This window comes from Xyrauchen texanus, chromosome 4 (genome assembly GCF_025860055.1).
Source record: "Xyrauchen texanus isolate HMW12.3.18 chromosome 4, RBS_HiC_50CHRs, whole genome shotgun sequence".
Classification (NCBI taxonomy): Eukaryota; Metazoa; Chordata; class Actinopteri; order Cypriniformes; family Catostomidae; genus Xyrauchen; species Xyrauchen texanus.
Genome location: NC_068279.1, coordinates 32,969,544 through 32,992,022, shown reverse-complemented (window position 1 = coordinate 32,992,022; position 22,479 = coordinate 32,969,544). Strand labels below are relative to the sequence as shown.

Genomic DNA, 22,479 nt, shown 5'->3' with positions numbered 1-22,479 from the left:
TCACCAGGAAGCTAAGCCTTTTAGATGCACAGATAAAGTTTAGATGAAGAACATCAATCTAACTATAATTTGTAAGGCCTTTATACTGTGAAAAGGGGAGCATCGCCCAAATCTACATTTATATAACACTGTACTGAGATTTCTTCATCAGAAACAGGTTAAGCAATCAATTCTGGTACAGTTTACATGCCGCTGAGCTGAGATTCCTTCATCAAAACAGACTTACACTTTAATACTGAAATTAGGGTTTCTCCGCTAAAATCATATTACTCAGTACACTGATACCTTTTGAAAATATGCTTAAATGTGTTAAGACTCTTTCAATTACAGTAGAGATGTCAATTCAAGCCATCACTTTATCCGCATCCAAACAAGCCAGCAACTAGTGAAGCAAATGCCGTTTCGCATGTCATGTCCTATTCTGACCGGAATTATTCAATGCACACTTTTAGGTTGACAGTGGTTCAAGCTCGTAACCTTTGTTTAATCATGCCCGCATCATTCTCCACCATTATGTAGCGAATCAGCTCTATATTCTTCCACCATTAGGTAGCGAATCAGCTCTATGAAATATTAATAATCAATCATAACTTGTTATAATCGATTATGAATATTTGGACAAGTTAATCGGGTTAACCTGATGTAGCTACATTAACATTACAACCAAATACTCGGTTCATCCCGTGAACACTCAATTTTGGTTATTAATTAATTAATTAATAGAAATGTACATTTCCGGGGCAAGGGAAATGTCTTTCTTACTAAGTATTAAGAGCAAGTAGTCAAAATCTATGATTAGTGACTTTAGATATGAGCTTGAGACCCAGACAACTTTACATGTGACATGAACAAGACTTTATTAACTAGACTAAACATTTAAACTACTCTAACATACATATACATACATTCATACAGTTTACCAAGGGAAAGAGGGCTGAAGCAGAATACAGGAAGGCAAGAAGTTATAGCATTGTTTGAAGTTCAGCAGATCAACAGCCTGAGCAAACCATCATATTAGTTCTGACACGCCCTTTTTAGAAAGGGGTGAGGATACTTAATGTATCAAATAATGAGACTAAGTTTGATACTTGCATGTCCCATTTGAATTAAACTGTCCTGATGCAATTTGTTGAGGCTCCAGTTGATCTTTGATGATGTTGTCTTGATGAGAGAGAACCAGTGAGAGTCAGAGGATCTTGGTGAATGGGCAGTCAAGGCCGTAGCCTGGCACATGCTTGGGAGTCCTTGGGGCCTGCTAGTTTGGCATCATTCAGCGAGAGAGTGAGAGAGCACAAGGCTCAGAGGACCAGAAAACCAGAAATAAGCGACAAGAGAGAGGGCTAAGAGCTGAGAGAGAGAGAGAGAGGAAGTGGGCGCAGCAATTTTATACCCTCAGGAAACAGGTCCCACCTCTCATTGGCTCGACCAATAAGAAGGGTTTGAGTTCTAGGCGGAATTTGGTTTATTGCTCTTTGTTGTAAAATTGCCCATTGCATGTGCAAGAAAGAAAATAGGAAACATACTTGTAATACTAATATGTTGTTGTTATCGACATATCATGTACACAGTCATTTCAATCTTCAGAATACCAAGTTATAGAGACCAAATATGCCACACATATGATTTTGGTTAACCATAGTATGCAAAGTCTGAAACATTAACCCATTAGTTTGCAAGAAAACATAGATCAAGCACATTTAAGGGAAAATGTGAGATGGCACATTAGATACATGTCAATATTTATCACATGGATATATAGAATATATATATATAGGATTAACAGGGTTCATTTCTCTTTCTCAGTAAGAGAATGAAGTGAGGGTCAGCACTTCTCTGAACATTCCTTTGGAGGTCGTAAAAGTCTCCCTTACTCTGGGCATGAGAGAGTTCCTTTGTCAAAGCTCATTTGCATGTTTATGACAGTAAGAGATTTTGGGCTGAATGACTCAAAAGATAGTAAAACATCGCGTAATATCATTCTACAGAGATCTTATATTCAAATTCAGCTCGGACAAATCGTAAGGTTTAATTTGATACCAAGAAACATGTGTTTAGTACACTTAGAAAGGGAATATACACTGAGGCTATTAAATATGAGGCCTCAGAGTTTAAAACACACAACGAAACAGTTCTAACGAGTTTGATATACCTCAGAAATACACAACATACAGGGATTACACGTATTTCATTAGCAATATGCAGTTCTGTGTTTAACTGAAAAACACACACACATTTTTACGTTCAAAGTTTCCCCCTTCCTGTCCACACGATAAGCACGTGGTGAGCATGCGGATGTCACATGCGATTCTCTGTCAATAGTTCATTGTCTCTTTGTCAATACATTTATTGTGCTTGTGGAGACTGGTTGGCGCTATTTCAGTAATTAGGGGAGTTTTCAACAGTAAGTTCTTGTTTGTTCGTGAATCTGTTAAAGCCACTGATCCTCCGCCATACCTTACACCCCCTCCTCCCCCCTCCTGCTACACTACCTGCATTCAAGATCTGTGAGGACGATGTGTGCCGTGTCTTTCAGAAGCAAAGGACAAGGAAGGCTCCAGGACCAGATGGCATCTCACCAGCTTGCCTTCGTTCCTGTGCTAACCAACTGGCCCCCATCTTCACTCAGATCTTCAATAGATCACTGGAGCAGTGTGAAGTCCCATGCTGCTTCAAACGCTCAGTTATTATCCCCGTCCCTAAGAAACCTAAAATCACAGGACTTAATGACTACAGACCTGTCGCCCTGACATCTGTGGTCATGAAGTCATTTGAGAGACTGGTGTTGGCCCACCTGAAGGACATCACTGGACCCTTTCTGGACCCCCTTCAATTTGCTTATCGAGCAAACAGGTCTGTGGATGATGCAGTCAACATGGGTTTGCATCATATCCTGCAACATCTGGACAGACCGGGGACATACGTAAGGATCCTTTTTGTGGACTTCAGCTCGGCTTTCAACACAATCATACCAGATATACTCCGGACTAAGTTTAACCAACTCCCTGTTCCCACCTCTACCTGTCAGTGGATTACCAGCTTTCTGACGGACAGGCAGCAGCTTGTGAGGCAGGGAAAATTCACTTCCACCACCTGTACCATCAGCACTGGTGCCCCCCAGGGATGTGTGCTCTCCCCACTTCTCTTCTTCCTGTACACCAATGACTGCACCACCAAGGACCCCTCTGTCAGGCTCCTGAAGTTTGCAGACGACACCACTGTCATAGGTCTCATCCGAGATGATGATGAGTCTGCATATAGAAAGGAGATTGAACGGCTGGCTTTCTGGTGCAGTCAAAACAACCTGGAGCTGAACACGCTCAAAACAGTGGAGATGATTGTGGACTTTAGGAGGAACACCCCAACATTGTCCCCCCTCACCATTCTAAACAGCACTGTGGCAGCAGTGGAGTCATTCAGGTTCCTGGGCACTACCATCTCACAGGACCTGAAGTGGGAGATACACATCGACTCCATTGTGAAAAAGGCCCAGCAGAGGTTGTACTGCCTTCGCCAGCTGAGGAAGTTCAACCTGCCACCAGTGCTGCTGAAACAGTTCTATTCAGCAGTCATTGAGTCTGTCCTCTGCACTTCAATAACTGTCTGGTTTGGTGCAGCTACGAAATCAGACATCAGAAGACTACAAAGGACAGTTCGGTCTGCTGAGAGGATTATTGGTACACTTCCAGAGTGAGGAAAAAGGCTGGTAAAATCACTCTGGACCCCACTCACCCTGCCCACTACCTTTTTGAACTGTTGCCTTCTGGCCGGCGCTTCAGAGCTCTGAACACCAGAACCGTCATACACAGGAACAGTTTTTTCCCTCAGGCCATCCATCTAATGAACAATTAAATTGCCCCATTGAGCAATAATTATGTGCAATACACAGTTTAATTTTAATTTTAATTTATATTATCCAACATATCCACTTCTGCCATTACTTACATTGCTCTGTACATAATATACAGGTTTTTGTTCTTTATATAACAGATTGTATTAGATTTGCACTCACGTGTGTGTATGTGGGTATGTATGAAGGTGAGTGTATGTACGTATATGTATAATTATTTATTTTGTGTTCTTTTTGTTTTTAATTACCTATGTCTTGCTGCTGTTTTTGGTATTGTTTGTATTGTTGTTGACTGGAAGCTCCTGTCACCTAGACAAATTCCTTGTATGTGTAAGCATACTTGGCAATAAAGCTGATTCTGATTCTGATTCTGATATGTGAGTAATGTGACCCTGCAGTTTCAAACTTTAATTGGCCAAAATAAATAAATAAAATACTGTATGTTTAACAAAGTTGATTAGAGTGAGATTGTGCAATGAGTGATTAATACTCTCTTTTCCTCCTCCTCGTCTTCCTCCTTTCAATGGATGATTCAAATAGTCCTAGCCTGTTTACATGGCAGTCACAAATTGAATGCTGCATAATGGCTGTAAGGCTACAAGTGCACAGTAGGGCTGGGCAATATGCTAAAATGTATTCATGATATTAAAAAAAATAAACATTGCGATATTCGATTACATCGTCAACACATCTGACACGTGCATCAACGACTTTTCTGTCATCTGTTCATGAAAATATAATAAAGTGTGTTTCTTCAAGCATGTGTCTTTGTGTCTATAGTTCAGCCTACTGATGTCCATCATTTTAATCATTTTCTTTGTGCATCTATTCAGGTCCCAGCCAAAGAAACAAAACTTTAGGCTACGTGAGAGGCCCTTCTGATGCACATGGCATACTTTTGTTACATATATTTTTGCATCACTTTCATTAATCTCTATGAAGTTGAATATGTATTTACCTCATCTTACTAAAACCATCATTATTTCTGTAAATAAACTCTGTAATAGTTAATACATTTCAGCACCTTGACAATGTTACAGACAACTTTGACATATTTTGACCAAACCTTTTGCAGCTTTGGACCGGACAGCTCCCGGAATGAAGCACTTACCTTCTACTTTATACGATCGATCTATGTGCTGGTTTGGGAGACAGACGTTACTGCATCTTAAAATAATGTGCAACGTTCGATAAGATGATCGTAAATGCTTAAGTTGCAATGCCTTTGGGAAACCCAGCCATTGTCATTCCTTTCTGCACAAAGACGGCTTATTTCTATTTAAATTAGGCTCATTGTAGATTGCGCTTCATTCACAAAAATTGAAACTGTGCATGGCACAGTTTTGATCGCAAGCAAATAAACAGCAAACAAAATTAGGCGGTAAAATTAATTATTTTAAATTACCCTGTTACATTGCTCCCGTGTTTTTGCACCAATGTAACAGGGTAAAATGGAAAGGAGGAGGCGAGAACCAGACAACGTATCAAAGTATTATTTAATTAAACAAAAACATAAACACATACAGGGCAGCTGCCTGTAGCTTTCTCTCTCGCAAACTGGCTTGATTAGCCTGATTAGGGTCTGGGCGTGCGTCATCACTGCCCGGCCCTGCCCTCCTCCTTGCCACAGTAGCCTAAAGTTTTGTTTCTTGGCTGGGACCAGAGATGCACAAAGAACAGGATTAAAATTATGGATATCAGTACGCTACTGAATTATAGACCTATCTAAATATTAACAGATAATTTCTAAGCACTGTCAACTTGTTGCCTTACTGTCATTTTGCAGCATGCAATTTGTGACTGCCATATAAACAGACTAGGACTGAAGAAGAGGAGGAAGAGAGAGAGAGTGACTCACTTATTGTACACTGTCACTCTAATCTCATTTGTTAACCATGTTTTTTATTATTTATATTGGCCTATTATTTAAGTTTTAATCTGCAGGATAACATTCCTAACTAATATGTCTTCTAATCTTTCTGAAGTCATTACAATAATGCTTATCAAAGAAGGCCGATAAAATGTTACACTGTATTATGTGTCATGTAAATTTAGATTTAGACCTATCACTTCGCATGCACAGACTGCAGAGACTGTCTATTTTTTCAAAAATTATAATACTGTGAATCAGTGTACAATGGCTTTCTAATGATCAATATATATTAATATAATTTGTTATATGTCCATTTGCGTCTAATAAACTGTGAAAGATGAGAGAAATATACGTGTTGTTGCACTTAATGGATGTAAGAGTGGTTTATAGATATTGTTAATTGACAAGCGCTTTTATGTGCTACTTAGATAAAGATGCTTTCGGGAGGCACACTGTAGAGATAAAATTTGAAGTAAAATTTGAGTGCTACTAACATTCATCTTAGAGCTTCAGGAAACCCAGCCCAAGCATCAACCACGCCCAGGTTTGGAGAGTAACGGAATACATGTAAAAGGATTACGTATTTAAAATATTAAATATATATAACTTTATTCACTAAAGTTATCATTTTAATCATTGGTAATTAGAATACAGTTACATTCAAAATGTATTTTGATTACTGAAGAGATCACTTTGCATTTTATTGTCATCTGTTTCATTTAATATTTAGTCCTTTCAGATGGAAAACGTCTCGGGTTACATGTGTAACCCTTGTTCCCTGAAAAAGGCGGAACGAGATGTTGCGCTGCTAAGCGCTACGGGGGAACAGCTTTCGCTGTGAGCCGAGCTGAAATAATGTGTGGAACACGTCAATGAACATTGACCGGAATTTATAGCCTCGGTTGATGTAATCATTAGATGCACCTGAGGCCAGGCTATAAATGGATATGTCACCAGGTGTCGTCAGATACTTCTTTTTGAAGAGCAGTCCTGGGACGTCCCAGTGTGGCAAAGCAGCGCAACATCTCGTTCCGCCTTTTTCAGGGAACAAGGGTTACACATGTAACCCGAGACGTTCCCTTTACAAAAGGCTTCACTTTGATGTTGCGCTGCTAAGCGCTACGGGGAACGCAATACCCACGCCGCCGCAATTGGGGCTGTCCGGACCCTTACGGTTGTGCAGTGTACTCACAAAAACGCGAGAGGTCTCAGACATGAGCTTGAGATGTCGACTCAAGGGCATAAGAGCCCTGAGTAGCATAAACATCTAAACCATTCAATTTTGATGAATGTGTGTGGAGAGGACCAGCCTGCCGCATCACAAACTTGTTCAGGCATGAGCTGAGATGTCGACTCAAGGGCATGAGAGCCCGGAGTGCAGAACATCCAAACTAAAAAAGTCCAATGAATGTGTGCGGCGAGGACAACCTGCCACATCACAAACTTGTTTAGGCATGGGCTGAGATGTCGACTCAAGGACATAAGAGTCCGGAGTAGCAAAGCATCTAGCCCATAAAGTTCGATGAATGTGTGCGAAGAGAACCCTATCGCAACACAAACTTGCCATAAAACTGATGAATGTGAGCGGAGAGGACCAGCCTGCTGCATCACAAACTTGCTCAGGCATGAGCTGAGATGTCGACTCAAGGGCATAAGAGCCCGGAGTAGCAAAGCATCTAACCCATAAAGTTCGATGAATGTGTGCGAAGAGAACCCTATCGCAACACAAACTTGTCATAAAAATGATGAATGTGAGCGGAGAGGACCAGCCTGCCGCGATCACAAACTTGCTCAGGCATGAGCTGAGATGTCGACTCAAGGGCATAAGAGCCCGGAGTAGCAAAGCATCTAACCCATAAAGTTCGATGAATGTGTGCGAAGAGAACCCTATCGCAACACAAACTTGTCATGAAAACTGATGAATGTGAGCGGAGAGGATCAGCCTGCCGCATCACAATCTTGTTCAGGTATGAGCTGAGATGTCGACTCAAGGGCATAAGAGCCCGGAGTGGCAAAACATCCAAACTAAAAAGTCCAACGAATGTGTGCGGAGGGGACAACCTGCCGCATCACAAACTTGTTTAGGCATGGGCTGAGATGTCAACTCAAGGGCATAAGAGCCCGGAGTAGCAAAGCATCTAGCCCACAAAGTTCGATGAATGTGTGTGAAGAGAACCCTATCGCAACACAAACTTGTCATAAAGACTGATGAATGTGAGCGGAGAGGACCAGCCTGCCACATCACAAACTTGTCCAGACATGAGCTTGAGATGTCGACTCAAGGGCATAAGAGCCCGGAGTGGCAAAACATCCAAACTAAAAAAGTCCAACGAATGTGTGCGGAGGGGACAACCTGCCGCATCACAAACTTGTTTAGGCATGGGCTGAGATGTCGACTCAAGGGCATAAGAGCCCGGAGTGGCAAAACATCCAAACTATAAAAATCTAATGAATGTGTGCGGAGAGGACAACCTGCCGCATCACAAACTTGCTGCAGAGGGAGAACTCTAGACAAGGTTTTAGAGGAGGAGTGCCCTCTGGTAGAGTGCGCCCTGAAACCTACTGGCGAAGCTTGACCGCGCGCCTCGTAGGCCCGGGCAATAATGAGGATGCCTCTTTGAGGGCACCCCGCCCACCAAGCCGTGGCAAACCGCAGTGGACAAATACAGCCTGGCAGTGGCGAGGCAAGTGCCCGCTGACAGTTCTTTCTACAGAAAATCCAGAACTGAAGCAAACTGGCAGTTAGCTGGTTCTGTAATAAGAACTTTAGCAGAAGGAAACGCATGCAGGCGCATTTGCTTTTCTACGTTCAGCCCCTCCCGAGGGGGAGGGGGGGGGGACTGGGTGACTCGGGGAGAAGTAGAGGAGACATTGCGCTATCAACAGAGGCGAAGAGGTCCTCTTCTGCCCTGTAAAATCTACCCAGATCAGTTCCAAGGATGAGAAGGTCCTCCCTGTTCGGAATCGCCCAAGGCGAGCCGTCGAGGAGAGAATTAACTCCGAGAAACATATCCTGTTCGGCCAGCACAGCGCCATTATTAGGAGGCAAGACCCTTGCTGGTGAACATTGCCAAGACTCCCGGGAGCAGAGAAACCGGGGAGAGAAACACATACAGACGCATTCTGGGTCATGTATGTGTCTTAACGTCCAGACCCAAGGGGGCTGGGTGATTTCAGGGAGAAGTAGATGAGGCATTGCGCTATTCATAGAGGCGAAGAGGTCCTCTTCTGCCCTAAGATCTCACCCAAACCTGTTCCAAGTGGAAAAAGCCCGGCATTTAAAAAGGTCTCGATAACCTCAGGAGAGAGCCCTGTGTCCCTCAGTTGGTACCCTTAGGGGCCAAACATGAAAGATTCCACAATTTGGGGCAGGGATGAAATATTGCCCTGTGCCTGAGATAGAAGATCCTTCCTGTTCGGAATCGCCCAAGGCGAGCTGTCGAGGGAAGAGATTAGCTCCGAGAACCAAGCCCTGTTTGGCCAGCCGGTGCTATCAGTAAGAGGCAAAAACCCTTGCTGGCTGAACTCTGGGCAACTACTACCTTAGGGTGGAGTTCTTAACTCCCCGTTGGTATTTCCTGTCTGGACCGTAAATCTGCTCCCGTGATCACGGGCATCCAGGGATATAACTGACCTGAGTGACAGGAGCTTACCCTGGGCCCTAAGGAGAATCCGACGTGTCAGAAATACAGCTGACAAGAACGTGGGTCTCCTTGAAGATTTATGTAAGAGGCTACCGCTGTATTGTCCACTCGCACCAAGACATGGCAGCCTCAGGAGGAGGTATTTCAGGGCCAGAAATACAGCCATCAACCCGAGACAGAGACTGTGACAACCGAGCTGATGACCCTCCTATCCCCTTAAGCTGGATCTGACCACTTAAGGCCGCTACCCCGCCCATCAGGGAGGCGTCTGTCGTTAGCAGTCTGCGACAACAAGACGCACCTAGAGTGGGACCCAAGGCAGAAAACCGGGGTCTGAACCACATAGGAAGGGAACGAAGCCTGAGGCGCGTAACCCTATTTAGCCCAGGGGTTTTGGCCCTTGGAAGAAATCCCCTGGCTTTTGGCCACAACAAAAACGGTCTCATGAGCAGAAGGTCCGGACGCGTTCGCCCTGAGACCTGGAAATCGTTGGTACTGATAACAGTGCAACCTTGACCTAGCCTGACTTTGCTCAGGGTGATCTGAATGGACTCAATCCTAGCGGGAGACAGTTGTTCCCGCATTGAGATTGAACTCCATACGATGCCCCGATAGACAGTGTTCTGAGTGGGAGAGAGGACGCTTTTCTTGGCGTTGAGCCTCAACCCCAGAGAAACAGATGAGCTAAGACGATGTCCCTGTGCTGAACTGCCAGTTCCTGGAACTGCGCTAGGATCAGCCAGTCGTCTACGTAATTCAGAATGCAGATGCCCCGGAGTCACAAGGAGCCAGCTACATCATGCATTGTGAATGTGCGGGTAAAAAGGGCTAGGCTGAGTGAAAGAACCTGACCCTGGAAGACTTCGCCCCGAAGTGAACCTCAGGAACTTTCCATGTTGTGGCAGAACTTCTAAATGAAGTATAGAAGTGCGTCATAAGATCGATGGTGACCAGCCAAACGAGTTGTAGGGCTTGAGACACGACCGTCTTGACAGGCATCACCTTGGACTTGAACACCCACGGGTAGTTCAAGCTTTAAGATCTAAGCCAGACGCCACCCCTCACCCTCCATGGGAAACGGGAAGTATTTAGTGTAATAACCTAACTCTCTCTCTGGAAGGGGAACACATACCATGGCCCCTTTAACCAGGAGATTGAGTTTTTTTTTTTTACAAAAAAGAAATCCGGTTTACGGTAGTGAGAACACGCCGTTGAAACACGGAAAAGCGGCGAGAGAATTAAATCCTGACGCCCTTGTAAGACCCACAGAAAAGAATATATCCGGCAGAAGTTTCCATGCTGCCAGGATCTCTGAGATGGGTATTATATTTTAACACTTCCTGTTGAGGGGTTGTCGGGTGTTTCGCGTCCTGAATAAAATGCAGGAACAGCGAAAACACCCGATTTTGACGGAACCCTCTGCAACCCGAAACACCAAGTGGTGGCGGGAATGGAGGGGCTTCGAGGGGGTACCGGGTGGGGTGAAGTGAAGCACGCGCCCCGTCCCGAGGGGAGCTACCCCTAATCTAGGCGCAAGACCTTCAGGGTTTTCTCTTACTAGAATTTATAGTCCTGAGGTCTTGCTTCGGGGCTGGCGAGGGCGGCGAGACTGTCCCCAATCCCTGGGAGGAGGAGCACGACTCGCCACGCTTTGCTTTTGAGCCTCCCTTCAGTCAGGACCGAGGTGGGTCTGAGGCTTGCTTGTCAAGCGCAGAACCCACACTCAGGTCGTCCAGGAGGTCAGCCTGGTATGCCTGAAAAACAGCATAGTGTGCAGAGCAGCACCAGCCTGACCTGCTGCTTGATAAGCCCTTCCCACTAAAGTGGAGGTTGTCCTACAAGGCTTTGAGGGGAGAGAGGGCTTTAAGTGACGATGCCGAGCCCGGCAGAGATAGCCCTCAAGCGCCTCTTCGACCGGCGGCATCACTGAATACCCCGTGCCTCAGCACCCACGATAGTCGAATATAATGACGTCGAGGGTATGTGAACACGGGAAGAAAATATATATATATATATATATATATATATATATTTTTTTAGGGGTTCTCCATGAGAGAAAAAGCTCTTCATGGAGGTTATCAAAGAAAGGGAAGGGACCCATGAGGCGTTCCCTTTCTTAGACTGGAAGATAAAATCTATCCCCTAATTTGGAGTCTCTTTTTCGTGTGGCCAGTCCAATCTGGCAACCGCACGAGTAACAACATCGAGCAATTCCTCCGTATATTTTTTTATCGCGGACGGAAAGCTCGGAGGCGGGAAGAGAATTGTGATCCACCTCATGATCCGAAGAAGCGTCGGAACACGCTTCGAGATCATGTGAAGGACCAGCTGGGTTTGGGGAGAGAGTGAGAGAAAGGGATCAACCCGTCTCTTGCTCCTCAGCCAAATCCATGCACGAGCCCCACGAACGATCTTTTCGTGAGTGCTGACTCCCGGAAGCAAGCGAGGCGAGCACGACGCACTCTGCCTGTTAAAGCAAATCGCAGTGCTCACACCGCCCTGCTGCAACGCGAGAGCAGCGTGCTCTTACCCCCAAACAAACAGCAAAAACTGATGTGTGCCGTCATCAGCTATAGAGCGTTAAGAGAGGAACACGCACCGTTTGCTTTCAGTCATTCTCTCTTTTTTTTTAAATATATATATATAATATTTTCTAAACAGAAGAGAAAAATAGAACAACATTCACTGCACACTGCCTAACTGATTCTATCTCCTAACAGAGGAAAGAAAGTTTTGACAGGGTGTGTGAAACACACAGAAACAGAATCGCTCTGAAAAAAGAGTTTCTGACGACACCTGGTGACGTATCCATTTATAGCCTGGCCTCAGGTGCATCTAATGATTACATCAACCGAGGCTATAAATTCCGGTCAATGTTCATTGACGTGTTCCACACATTATTTCAGCTCGGCTCACAGCGAAAGCTGTTCCCCCGTAGCGCTTAGCAGCGCAACATCAAAGTGAAGCCTTTTGTAAAGGGAACATGTATACATATAAATGATGCGATCCAAAGTGCATTTGAACAGCAGTGAAACACTTTCTTATGATGTGTTACATTCATAAAAGCAGACAGAAGTAAGTTTGAAGTAAGTTTGGAGCAGAAGAAATAGAAATAATCCTTGTGTAAATTGTCAGCTTTATGTTAAGCTAAAATGCTATTTCTAGCAATTTTACATGCACACGTTACCAAGCTCGATCATATTTTTTTTATCAAGAAAATCCATGTTGGATCATAATTTCTTTTTTCTAGTAAGACCTTTGATATTAGGGTAAAAATTGTATTCTTGATAATAATTTCTTTATTTTTTTCCTTTAAAAATCCTTAAAACAAGATCAATTTGATTTATCACTGCATATGATATTTAGGTTTTTCAGGGAATGCATTTTTAACATATGTATTTTGTCTTACTGTACTGCCAGAGTTTTTAAAGTCAAAACAAGTGAAAAAATATTCCAGAGCTGAAGAAGTAATCCAAAGTATTTAGAATATGTTACTGACCTTCAGTAATCTAACAGATATATGTTATGAATTACATTTTACAGCATGAAATCACTAATCTGTAGTGGAATATATTTAAAAAGTAACCCTCCCAACCCTGCCCACGCCAATCCCTTTTGGGGATTTTTAGGGATTGCGCAAACATCTTTCTGGTTCTTACTCCTGAATAAATTAAATTCCTACATAACCACTGTAGTATCAGAATACTAATATTAACTTTGTGTTGATGGTTACTGTCATACAGTAACCATGACGTTCCAAGGTCCACGACTTTGTGAACTCGAATGGGGGCACACATTTTCACCTAACGGAATGGAAAAGGTGCTATACGCAAGCGTTACACCCGGCTAGCTGTTCCGTATTACCGAACTCTACCTGTTCGTACATGAAAGAACATGGGATGATACTGCTCACATACCGGCAAAATCTTGTGAAGGTATTGGGTGTTGCCCAGCCCGCTGCTCTGCAGATTTCCACTAGAGAGGTGCCATTGGCCAGTGCCCACGAGTATGCCTCGTAGAGTGTGCTCGAACCTGCAAGGGAGTGGGCACGGTCTGGGTCTGGTAGGCCAATTCATTGCAAGAAGGCTCAGTGGGGGGAATGCGTATTTGCGCAGCCCCCGGGGCAAGCTGTGTGCCTGTGCTTTACTGAATTGACTCCAAATCAGTTTGACCACCTGGGTGTGTAGTCTCCACTCTCCGTTGAGCATTGCCTGCTGCGACAGCGCGTCTGCTGTGGCCTTGAGGCTGCCCAGGATGTGAATGGCCCCGCAGTGACCTCAGCTGCTGCTGACTCCAGAGGAGGAAATGGCGGGCGAGCTGCGACATGCGACGAGAGTGTACGCCGCCTTGGCGATTTATATATGCTACTGTAACTGTGTTGTCGGACCGAACCAACACACGCTTGCCCTGGACAGGGCGAGTAATAGAGCCTGCAACTCTAGGCAGTTGATGTGGCAACCCAGTCGTGGTCCTGACCAGGAAAGATGCCCCCCCATGACCTTGTCAGTTCATCCCGGTGCACCTCCGGGAAGAAAGGGCATGGCCGTGAGCGGCACCCCGAACTCAGGAACCAATAATCAAGCCACGAGCGCTCAGGGGAGTGTGGATTGTACCAGTCCAACCCAGAGGCCCGGGCAAGCATCGCGGTCAGCTCTGCATCAGCCTCAGACTGGGCGGGCAGACCCGAAATTGGCAGCCCAGTCCAGTCATCGGCGTCCGGCATCGCCAGCGCTCTCTCCGATGCAGCAATCGAAGACTCATCCTGCTCGCAGGCCCCGAAAGAGACGTCATGCTGGCCGTGAGGCGTTTCATTTCGGAACCGGACAGGGGAGAATTACCCGGCGAGACCGCGCCCATTGAACTCCCCAAATCGTCTCCAGTACCAGTCGGGCCGGCCTCATACCCGTGGGTAGAAGGCGCAGCGTGGGGGGTGGCTAGAGTGGCTTTCTAGTGGAAGAAGGAAAGCTGCGACAGCAAGGTTGCCATGGTCATATTCTCGCAATGAGAACATCCACAAATGCTGCCTCGGTGTGATCGCTGTCCAGACACGAGAGGCAGCACCCGTGGCTGTCGGAAGCGGAGAGATAAAGACCACATCCAGGAATCACACAAAGACGGAAAGGCATCTTTTTTAAAGACGTGTCTGTATACATTCAACTACACTCAACATTAATGTGTGTGCTCTAATAGAGAAAATATACTCTTTAGCAGGAATATACACTCTTTTAGCACTGTCGAAGTGCACAGAGGCGAAATCTCAGGAGAAAGCTACTGGAAAGAGGTGAATGGAACAGCAGTATTATTCAGTTCGCTGATAGTACAAATGTTTGGCTCCGAAGAAAAAATCTGAATGAGTGGTTGCATTCCAGCTCCTTTTATACCCGTATGTCCGGGGTAATGGCATGCAAATTCCACTCATCAATTCACATTGGCCTTTTCTCAAAGAATGGGAGGTGTTCGGGGCTCTAAAGAGCGACCCCTATTGTCATTACATCAACACAATGTTGAGTTAGTGACAGAAGGGGAACTACTGACAGCCTTGTCATAGATAATATACGATTTCTGTTCTGTTTTGATTTTATTTTCTGCATTTGAGATAATATTGTGTAAAAAAAAAAAAAGGTATAAATTTCAGTTATTTGGTCTCAATTGCTATCATTGAATTGTTTTATGTATACAGTATTATTTGTTATCTATAAATCACCCTAATCTCTAAATATCAGCATCGGTTATTGAAAAACCCAAAACCACTATAGTTTCAGGAGATTGCCTGCCCATATATTTTTTCAGATTAAAGGCTAAACATAATTGGCTTGCTGTCCGCAAAAGAGGGGCTCGAGGATGAGGCTCAACTCGAGCTCTAATTAACTCACCATGGGACTACTTAATATTTGTATTAAGGACTTTATAGAGCAGGAACTTTTAAAAGATTGAGGAAGGAGATGGAGAGGTGGAGGAAGGGCATAGCAGTCAGCAGGTAGCTCACACAGACCCAAAACTTACAGTGCAGTATTTATAAATTACAGTATATATTAATATACAAGCAGGACTGGACTGGTAATCTAGCATACCGGGCATTTTCCTGATGGGCCGACGCACCTTTGGGCCGATCAGGGTGGAATGTCCATCGGGAGAACCGAGCGGGCCGGTGGTTCGGCCGTGAAACTTGCCGAATGGCTCGAGATAAGCAACAATGAGCTGCCGTGTTATGCAGAACGGACCACAAAACGGTGCCGCGATATGCAGAAAAGGACAGCGAACCCCCCTGCTCAACAGTTGGGCCAGTTGTAAAATCTCGGGCCGATTGATCTTCCCAGTCCAGCCCTGTATACAAGTATGATGTACGGTAAGTATTATATTCTTGTAGAATTTTAAAGATTCAAGTATTGCAAATTAAGTGCAACATTTAGCAAATTGAGCTGCAGAAATAAAGGGTATCTTGTTGTGCACTTGCTTCTGTTTCACACATGACAATAAAAGACTGACCACAAGCTGGTCCTTGAATTAATCATTTAAACAATTACAATCATGCCAATTGTGCATGTGTACAATTATTTTTTTTCCTCTGTGCTTGTGCATTGTGGGATTAAAATGTATCGAAGTGGCTTGAGTGTTTTGACTACATTCACCAAATTTTTTTCAGATCCATTTAATGTTTCATTCAGTGGCCATTTCTGGTGATGCCACTTGGTGATGTCTAGTGTGAAATTAGTTAGTCAATGAATCAATGATTAAAAGAAAAATGTAATCCTTTAAAATGTTTATGTCTACAGACCTACGTACAAAGAGATTTTAGTAGAGGTTTTATACATTATAAAAACAAAGCAAATCTATAATTTCTCTAAGTCAATAAGTCCATACATTTTCATGTATAAAATGCATGTCTACATATCTATTGACTGCAGTAAAATGCATCAAAGAACACAGCAGTTCTATCTTTTTTCCTACAGTTTGAAGATTGCACACCAACATAGAGGTAAAGAAAACAGGATATAAAATAGCTATATAAATAGCTAGATATAAAATAGCTATTGAATAGCTTTATTTAACACAGATCTAGAAATCTGCTTAAATTGTCTAAAAGAACCGATCAAACTATTACCTCAAAAACATAATGTAAATATAATAACTTAATGTAGACTCAGGCACTGATATTGACTACACTTACAGAATAATGTGTGCTTAAAAGAAGGATTGTCCTTTTTTAGTTCTTTTTCTGCAGTGCATTTCACGTAAAGCTGCCAATCAAGAATGATATGCCGATAAATAATTCTCGTTTGTGTGTTCCTCATATCTAGATTATTAATTTAGATCAACATCGATGCTTATAAAATGGAGAAATGAGCATTGTTGAAAGCAACTTTGTAGAAATTAACAGAGCTGCGCAGACTGTCTGACTGACCGCCTATTACGTAAGGGTTGTTTTTGGCTCATGAAACTCACATGTGATGTCTGGATGGTTTCACAATCAGCCCAAAGTAACAAAACGCAAAGAATACGGGTATGGGTTTAGCTTGGAAAAGTGTGGGGGATCGAATTACCTTTTTTAAAGAGTGTGGGGGACATGTGCCCTAATCTCCACTGGCTGCTTCACCCTTGGGTGGAGGGATTCCAGAAAGATTGAGGCAAGCTCCTGCTTATGTACCATGTGGGTTGATTGACAGATTAGATGAGCAAGCTCCAATTCTGAACCTTTGTTTAATATCTCCATTATTATTTACTCTTTGTGTGATCAAAAAAGACTCACTTAAAAATGATAGGAAGCGATTATCAGTTTCATGTTGGCTGATAAATGTGATAAGTACCAACATCAAGTGGTGGCAGGGCGGTTGGTGTGTATTTGTACTAGTAAATTCAGGCTCTGTTGTTGGCAGTCATGGTTGCTTTTGGAAGTTTTCTGTTCCTTTAGACTGAAAAGCTGGACTTCCGTGCCCACCTGATGTCATGGTTATATCACCAAACCATGGTACATTTGGGGAAAAAATCTGTTCTAAGATCATAAAATGCATGGAATTCTATGGAGAGTCCCCACAACAATATAAAAACTAGTGTGTGTGTGTGTGTGTGTGTGTGTGTGTGTGTGTGTGTGTGTGTGTGTGTGTGTGTGTGTGTGAGCGTGAGCGTGTATTTATCACTTTGTGGGGACCAAAAGACCCCATAAGGATAGTAAAACCTGAAATTTTTGACCTTGTGGGGACATTTTGTCGGTCCCCATGAGGAAAACAGCTTATAAATCATACTAAATTATGTTTTTTGAAAATGTAAAAATGCAGAAAGTTTTCTGTGAGGGTTAGGTTTAGGGGATAGAATATAAAGTTTGTACAGTATAAAAACCATTATGTCTATGGAAAGTCCCCATAAAACATGGAAACACTACATGCGTGTGTGTGTGTGTGTGTGTGTGTGTGTGTGTTTGTGTGTGTGTTTGTTTGTGTTTGTGTGTGGTGTGCATGTTATCACTGTAGTACAGCTGTTCCTGCTTATTACTACCAGATGGTGAATCAGTGTGTTTTACTGCCACTTACATTTTTACACATGGAATGACATATGATTACGTGTTAAATATTCAACTGAGGTCATGTTTCATGCTCAATTTTTCTCTCTTCAGCTGTCTGAATATTCGCACTGTGGTTCATTGTAAAGGATCTTGTATCTTTTTTCATATAGTTAGAGTATAATGAGTATTTGTAATTGAACACCATGAATATCAATCAGTGCCGTGCAGTTCATATAAAAAAAAAGCAAGCCAACAAGAAAAAGCACTATGTCCAACCTCCACAGAATTATAATTTTCTCTTTGTACAGTTTTTTGTGTTAACAATGATGTTGCTACAGTAAATTAGTTAAGAGTAATCAAATTATTTTTGAAAATGAACTCTTCTGTAAGGATGCTGGCAGGCAATGACACAGGAGCAGATGACGATGATGAAGTGTAGAAACCCAGGTGCAGTTTACTTAAAGATGTAGAATTCACTCCTGGACCGTGGAGCAGAGGCTTGCTTATGACTTGGCATGGAGCAAGCTGAGGCATGGCTGAGGCATGGCATGGAGCAAGCTGAGGCGTGACATGGCCTGGAGCAGACTCAGGCGTGGCGTTGACATGGTATGGATTAGACTCAGGCGTGGCGGTGACAGGGCATGGAGCTGTGGGAGGCTCGAAACTAAGTGTCCTAATTGACTGGGAAAAGACCTCAGTGGTAGTGAACATGACCGGAGACTTAGGAGTGACCTCTGTGGTCGTGAACACGAGTGGAGCCTTGGGAGTGACCTCTGTGGTCGTGAACATGGGCAGAGACTTGAAAACAACCTCCATGGTCGTGAACATGGGCAGAGACTTGAAAACGACCTTTGTGGTTGTGAACATGAACAGAGACTCGGGAAAGACTTCTGTGGTTGTGGGTGTAAACAGAGTCTCAGGAGCGACCTCTGTGTTCGTGGGCATGGACAGAGTCCTGGGAATGACTTCTGTGGTCATGAACACAGGCTGAGTCTCAGAGACGAAATCCATTCTCCTCCTCCTCTGCAGACTCAGGTGTGACAGGTGACATGGTATGGAGCAGACTCAGGCGTGGCAGTGACATGGCATGGAGCTGTGGGAGGTTTGAAACTAAGTGTCCTAATTGACTGGGAAAAGACCTCAGTGGTCGTGAACATGAACACAGACTTAGGAGCGACCTCTGTGGTCCTGAACATGAGCGGAGACTTGGGAGCAACCTCTGTGGTTGTGGGTATGGACAGAGACTTAGAAACGACCTCCAAGGTCATGTACATGGGCAGAGACTTGGAAACAACCTCCGTGGTCGTGATCATGGGAAGAGACTTGAAAACAACCTGTAGTCGTGAACATGAACAGAGACTCGGGAACGACTTTTGTGGTTGTGGGTGTAAATAGAGTCTCGGGAGTGACCTCTGTGGTCGTGGGCATGGACAGAGTCAAGGGCCGAGGACAATGGCAAACATGAGGTCTTAAATACATGGATATGGGGAAACATAAGTCAATGAACAAACAGAACACTAAACAAGATAACAAGACAATAAACATAAACCAATTTCGAACTAGAACCAATAACAAGACTAATAACAAATGAAAACACATAATGATGGAGGGAAAACAGGACATTACATGACTAAGAAACAGGAATAAAACTTTAAAAAAATGAAAGACATGGATTCAAGACATGAACAAAAACATATCTAAACATGACATCTTTATTGCCAATCTGTAAAATTTTAGTTTGCTACTGTATATTGCAATAGGGATTTGTTTTATACAGGAATACTTGGGAGCATTCCGGGTCCTCGAGGACATTCGGGAGACGGGGAGTGTGCGCTTCCTGCAGGGCACTCAACGCTGGGTCTGAGAGCTGCGCCCAGGTTGAGGCAGAGCTGCCTGCCATTTGGAAGCCGCAGGAGGATTCCCTCAGCGAGCAGATGGAGTGGAGCATGATGTGGGAAATGGCCTCTGTCTGTTTCTTCACCGCCGAGAACTGCTGGGCGAATTTGTCGACAGTGTCGCCGAATAGACCGAGCTGGGAGACGGGGGTGTTGAGAAAGCGAGCTTTGTCTACCTCCCGCATCTCGACCAGGTTCAGCCATAGGTGACATTCCTGGACCCTGAGGGTGGCCAATACCTGCCTGAGTGTCCACGCTGTGGCCCGGAGGGCGAGGTCGGTCACAGATTGCAGTTACTGCAACACATCGGGGTCAGATTTACCCAAGTGCAGATCTTGGCCTGGTGAACCTGCAGGAGGGACTTAATCCTACAGGCCTTGAAGGGGAGCACCAGGCGATCCCGCCAGGTGGTGGCATTCTCAGGACACAGGTGGATCGCAACCGCTCTGTCCACCTGGGGGACCTCAAAATACCCGTGTGTCGCCCCGCTGTCAAGGTTAGTGAGAGCGGATGAGTGAGGAGTTCAGTTGTGGGCACTGAATGGTGTCCTCCATGACCTTGTCAGCTCATCATGCACCTCCGGGAAGAAAGGGACCAGGGGGTGTGGGGGGTGGGGTGGAAATCGTCTAGCCATGAAGGTTGCCGGGAGGATGGAGGGTTCCAGTCCAACCCCATGCTGATAGCAGCCCGGACAAGCATGTCGGCCATCTGGGCGTCAGCCTCAGACTGGGCATGCCGACCCGAAGGCAGAAGTCCAGTCCAGTCTTCCTTGTCAGACGCCAGAACGCTCTCCGATGTAGTGGCAAATTCATCAGACTGGCCGTAAGGCGAGTCGCTTTCACCTCGAGCTCAGCCGGAAGTCAACGAGTTTGCTGGGGGGGCGGGTGGTTCATGGAGATCTACCCGGCGAAACCGAGACCATTGCCATCCCTAAATCGCCTCCATCGCCAGCGGGGTCATCCTCAATACCATGAGAAGAAGGAGCAATGTGGGGGGCGGCTGGAGTGGCATTCTTCTTTAAGAAGGAAAGCCGCGACTGCAACGTTGCCATTGTTAAGTTTACATTTATTTTGGATGAAAGTACTGTTAATGTTTATAGAAACTTAAACATTTTGAAACGGTGTGGGAACAGAATGTCTCAGTTCCCATAAACATTAACAGAGCATTAGGGGCAAAAAAAAATTATTTTCCTTTTTTTATATTGTCAGCTTGTTCATCACCAAACACACTGAAAACAGGGAGGAAAAATATTGACATAGTCTCAGTTCAATCTCAGTTCATTAGTATGCATTTGACTGTAGTGTAAGAGAAAGAATAAAGCAATAAACTCTTTAAAAACATAACAACATTAATAAAAAATCGCTACAAAGGCAGCTGAAGTTACTACCGCTTTAGTTAAGTAGTTGTTGCTTCTAATTTTATGCCATTGTTTTGCAATAGAGATGTTAATTTTTTGCAGTTTCTGCTGGTTGTCTTTTCCAGATTCAGATGTATCGTGTACCCATTCAAGCAAAAACTGACGATATCTACAGCCACTCTCATTATAGTGATTATCTGGGTCCTGGCAGTGTCAATCATGTGTCCGTCTGGCGTCATGCTTCAAGTGACTAAAGAACAGGCCATCCGTGTGTTCCTGGGCGATGGCAACAGATCGAGCCCTTTCTACTGGTGTAGGGAAAACTGGCCCAACCAGGAGATGAGGAAGATCTACACCACAGTTCTGTTTGCTAATATTTACCTGGCTCCACTTTCCCTCATAGTGATCATGTATGCAAGGATTGGGATCACTCTGTTTAAAACAGCTATGCCAACTGGGGCAAAACCTGGCCATGATAACCGGCACTCTGTGTCAAAGAAAAAACAAAGAGTAATCAAAATGCTCATCATTGTAGCCTTGCTTTTCATCTTGTCCTGGTTACCTCTATGGACATTAATGATGCTAACAGACTATGTAAGACTTACTGAACACCAGTACAGGCTTATTAACATATACATCTACCCTTTCGCCCATTGGCTAGCCTTTTTCAATAGCAGCGTCAACCCAATCATTTATGGGTTCTTCAATGAGAACTTCCGCCGTGGATTTCAGGCCATCTTTAAGTTTGGGCTGTGCCCTGTTGGTGGTCAAAATCGGACCTATTCACACAGGGTACAGGGTAATTCTGTGCGGCCGGTGAACCTACAACCCTCCACAGAGCCCATCTCTCTTAACAGCCTGGAGAACAACAGCTCAAGAAGGATGAATCACGTCAATGAGCAAGACTTAGTGATGGAAGACTTAGAGAAAGTATCAGAATGCAGTATGGAAGGGGCTTCTCTTTAAAGAGGATAATATAGCTAAATAGGCTCATTACATCGCAAATTACAGATATTATTGACAGATATATATCTGTGTTAATGCTGTTTAATTGTGTGTATCTATGTCTATCTATCTATATAATATATATATATATATATATATATATATATATTAGGGCTGTCGATTTAACGTGTTAATTCAGTGCGATTAACTTCATAAAAAATAATGCGTTAAAAAAATGAATGCAATTAATCGCATGTCCCCGTATAAGTAAGATTCCTGAGAAATGCAAGCTTGTAGTACCACCTGTTTACTCCAGAGGGCAGTAAGTGATACTTCAGTTGTATGAAAACACGCAGTTTATACAGTGAAGAAAACAACCTTCAGCAGCAACAACACAGACATGCGTTACGTTCTTGCATTC

At 44.1% G+C, this 22,479-nt stretch overlaps 1 protein-coding gene across 1 annotated transcript in view; it reads left to right on the top strand.

Moving 5' to 3' along the window:
* Positions 1 to 22,079, top strand: part of LOC127642842 (neuropeptide FF receptor 2-like) — a 39,593-nt gene extending 17,514 nt beyond the window's left edge. Inside the window, exon 4 of the mRNA XM_052125297.1 lies at positions 21,239 to 22,079. Within this exon, the coding sequence (XP_051981257.1) occupies positions 21,239 to 22,079 (841 nt within the window). The remainder of the gene's footprint in view (positions 1 to 21,238) is intronic.
* Positions 22,080 to 22,479: the final 400 nt, after the last annotated feature.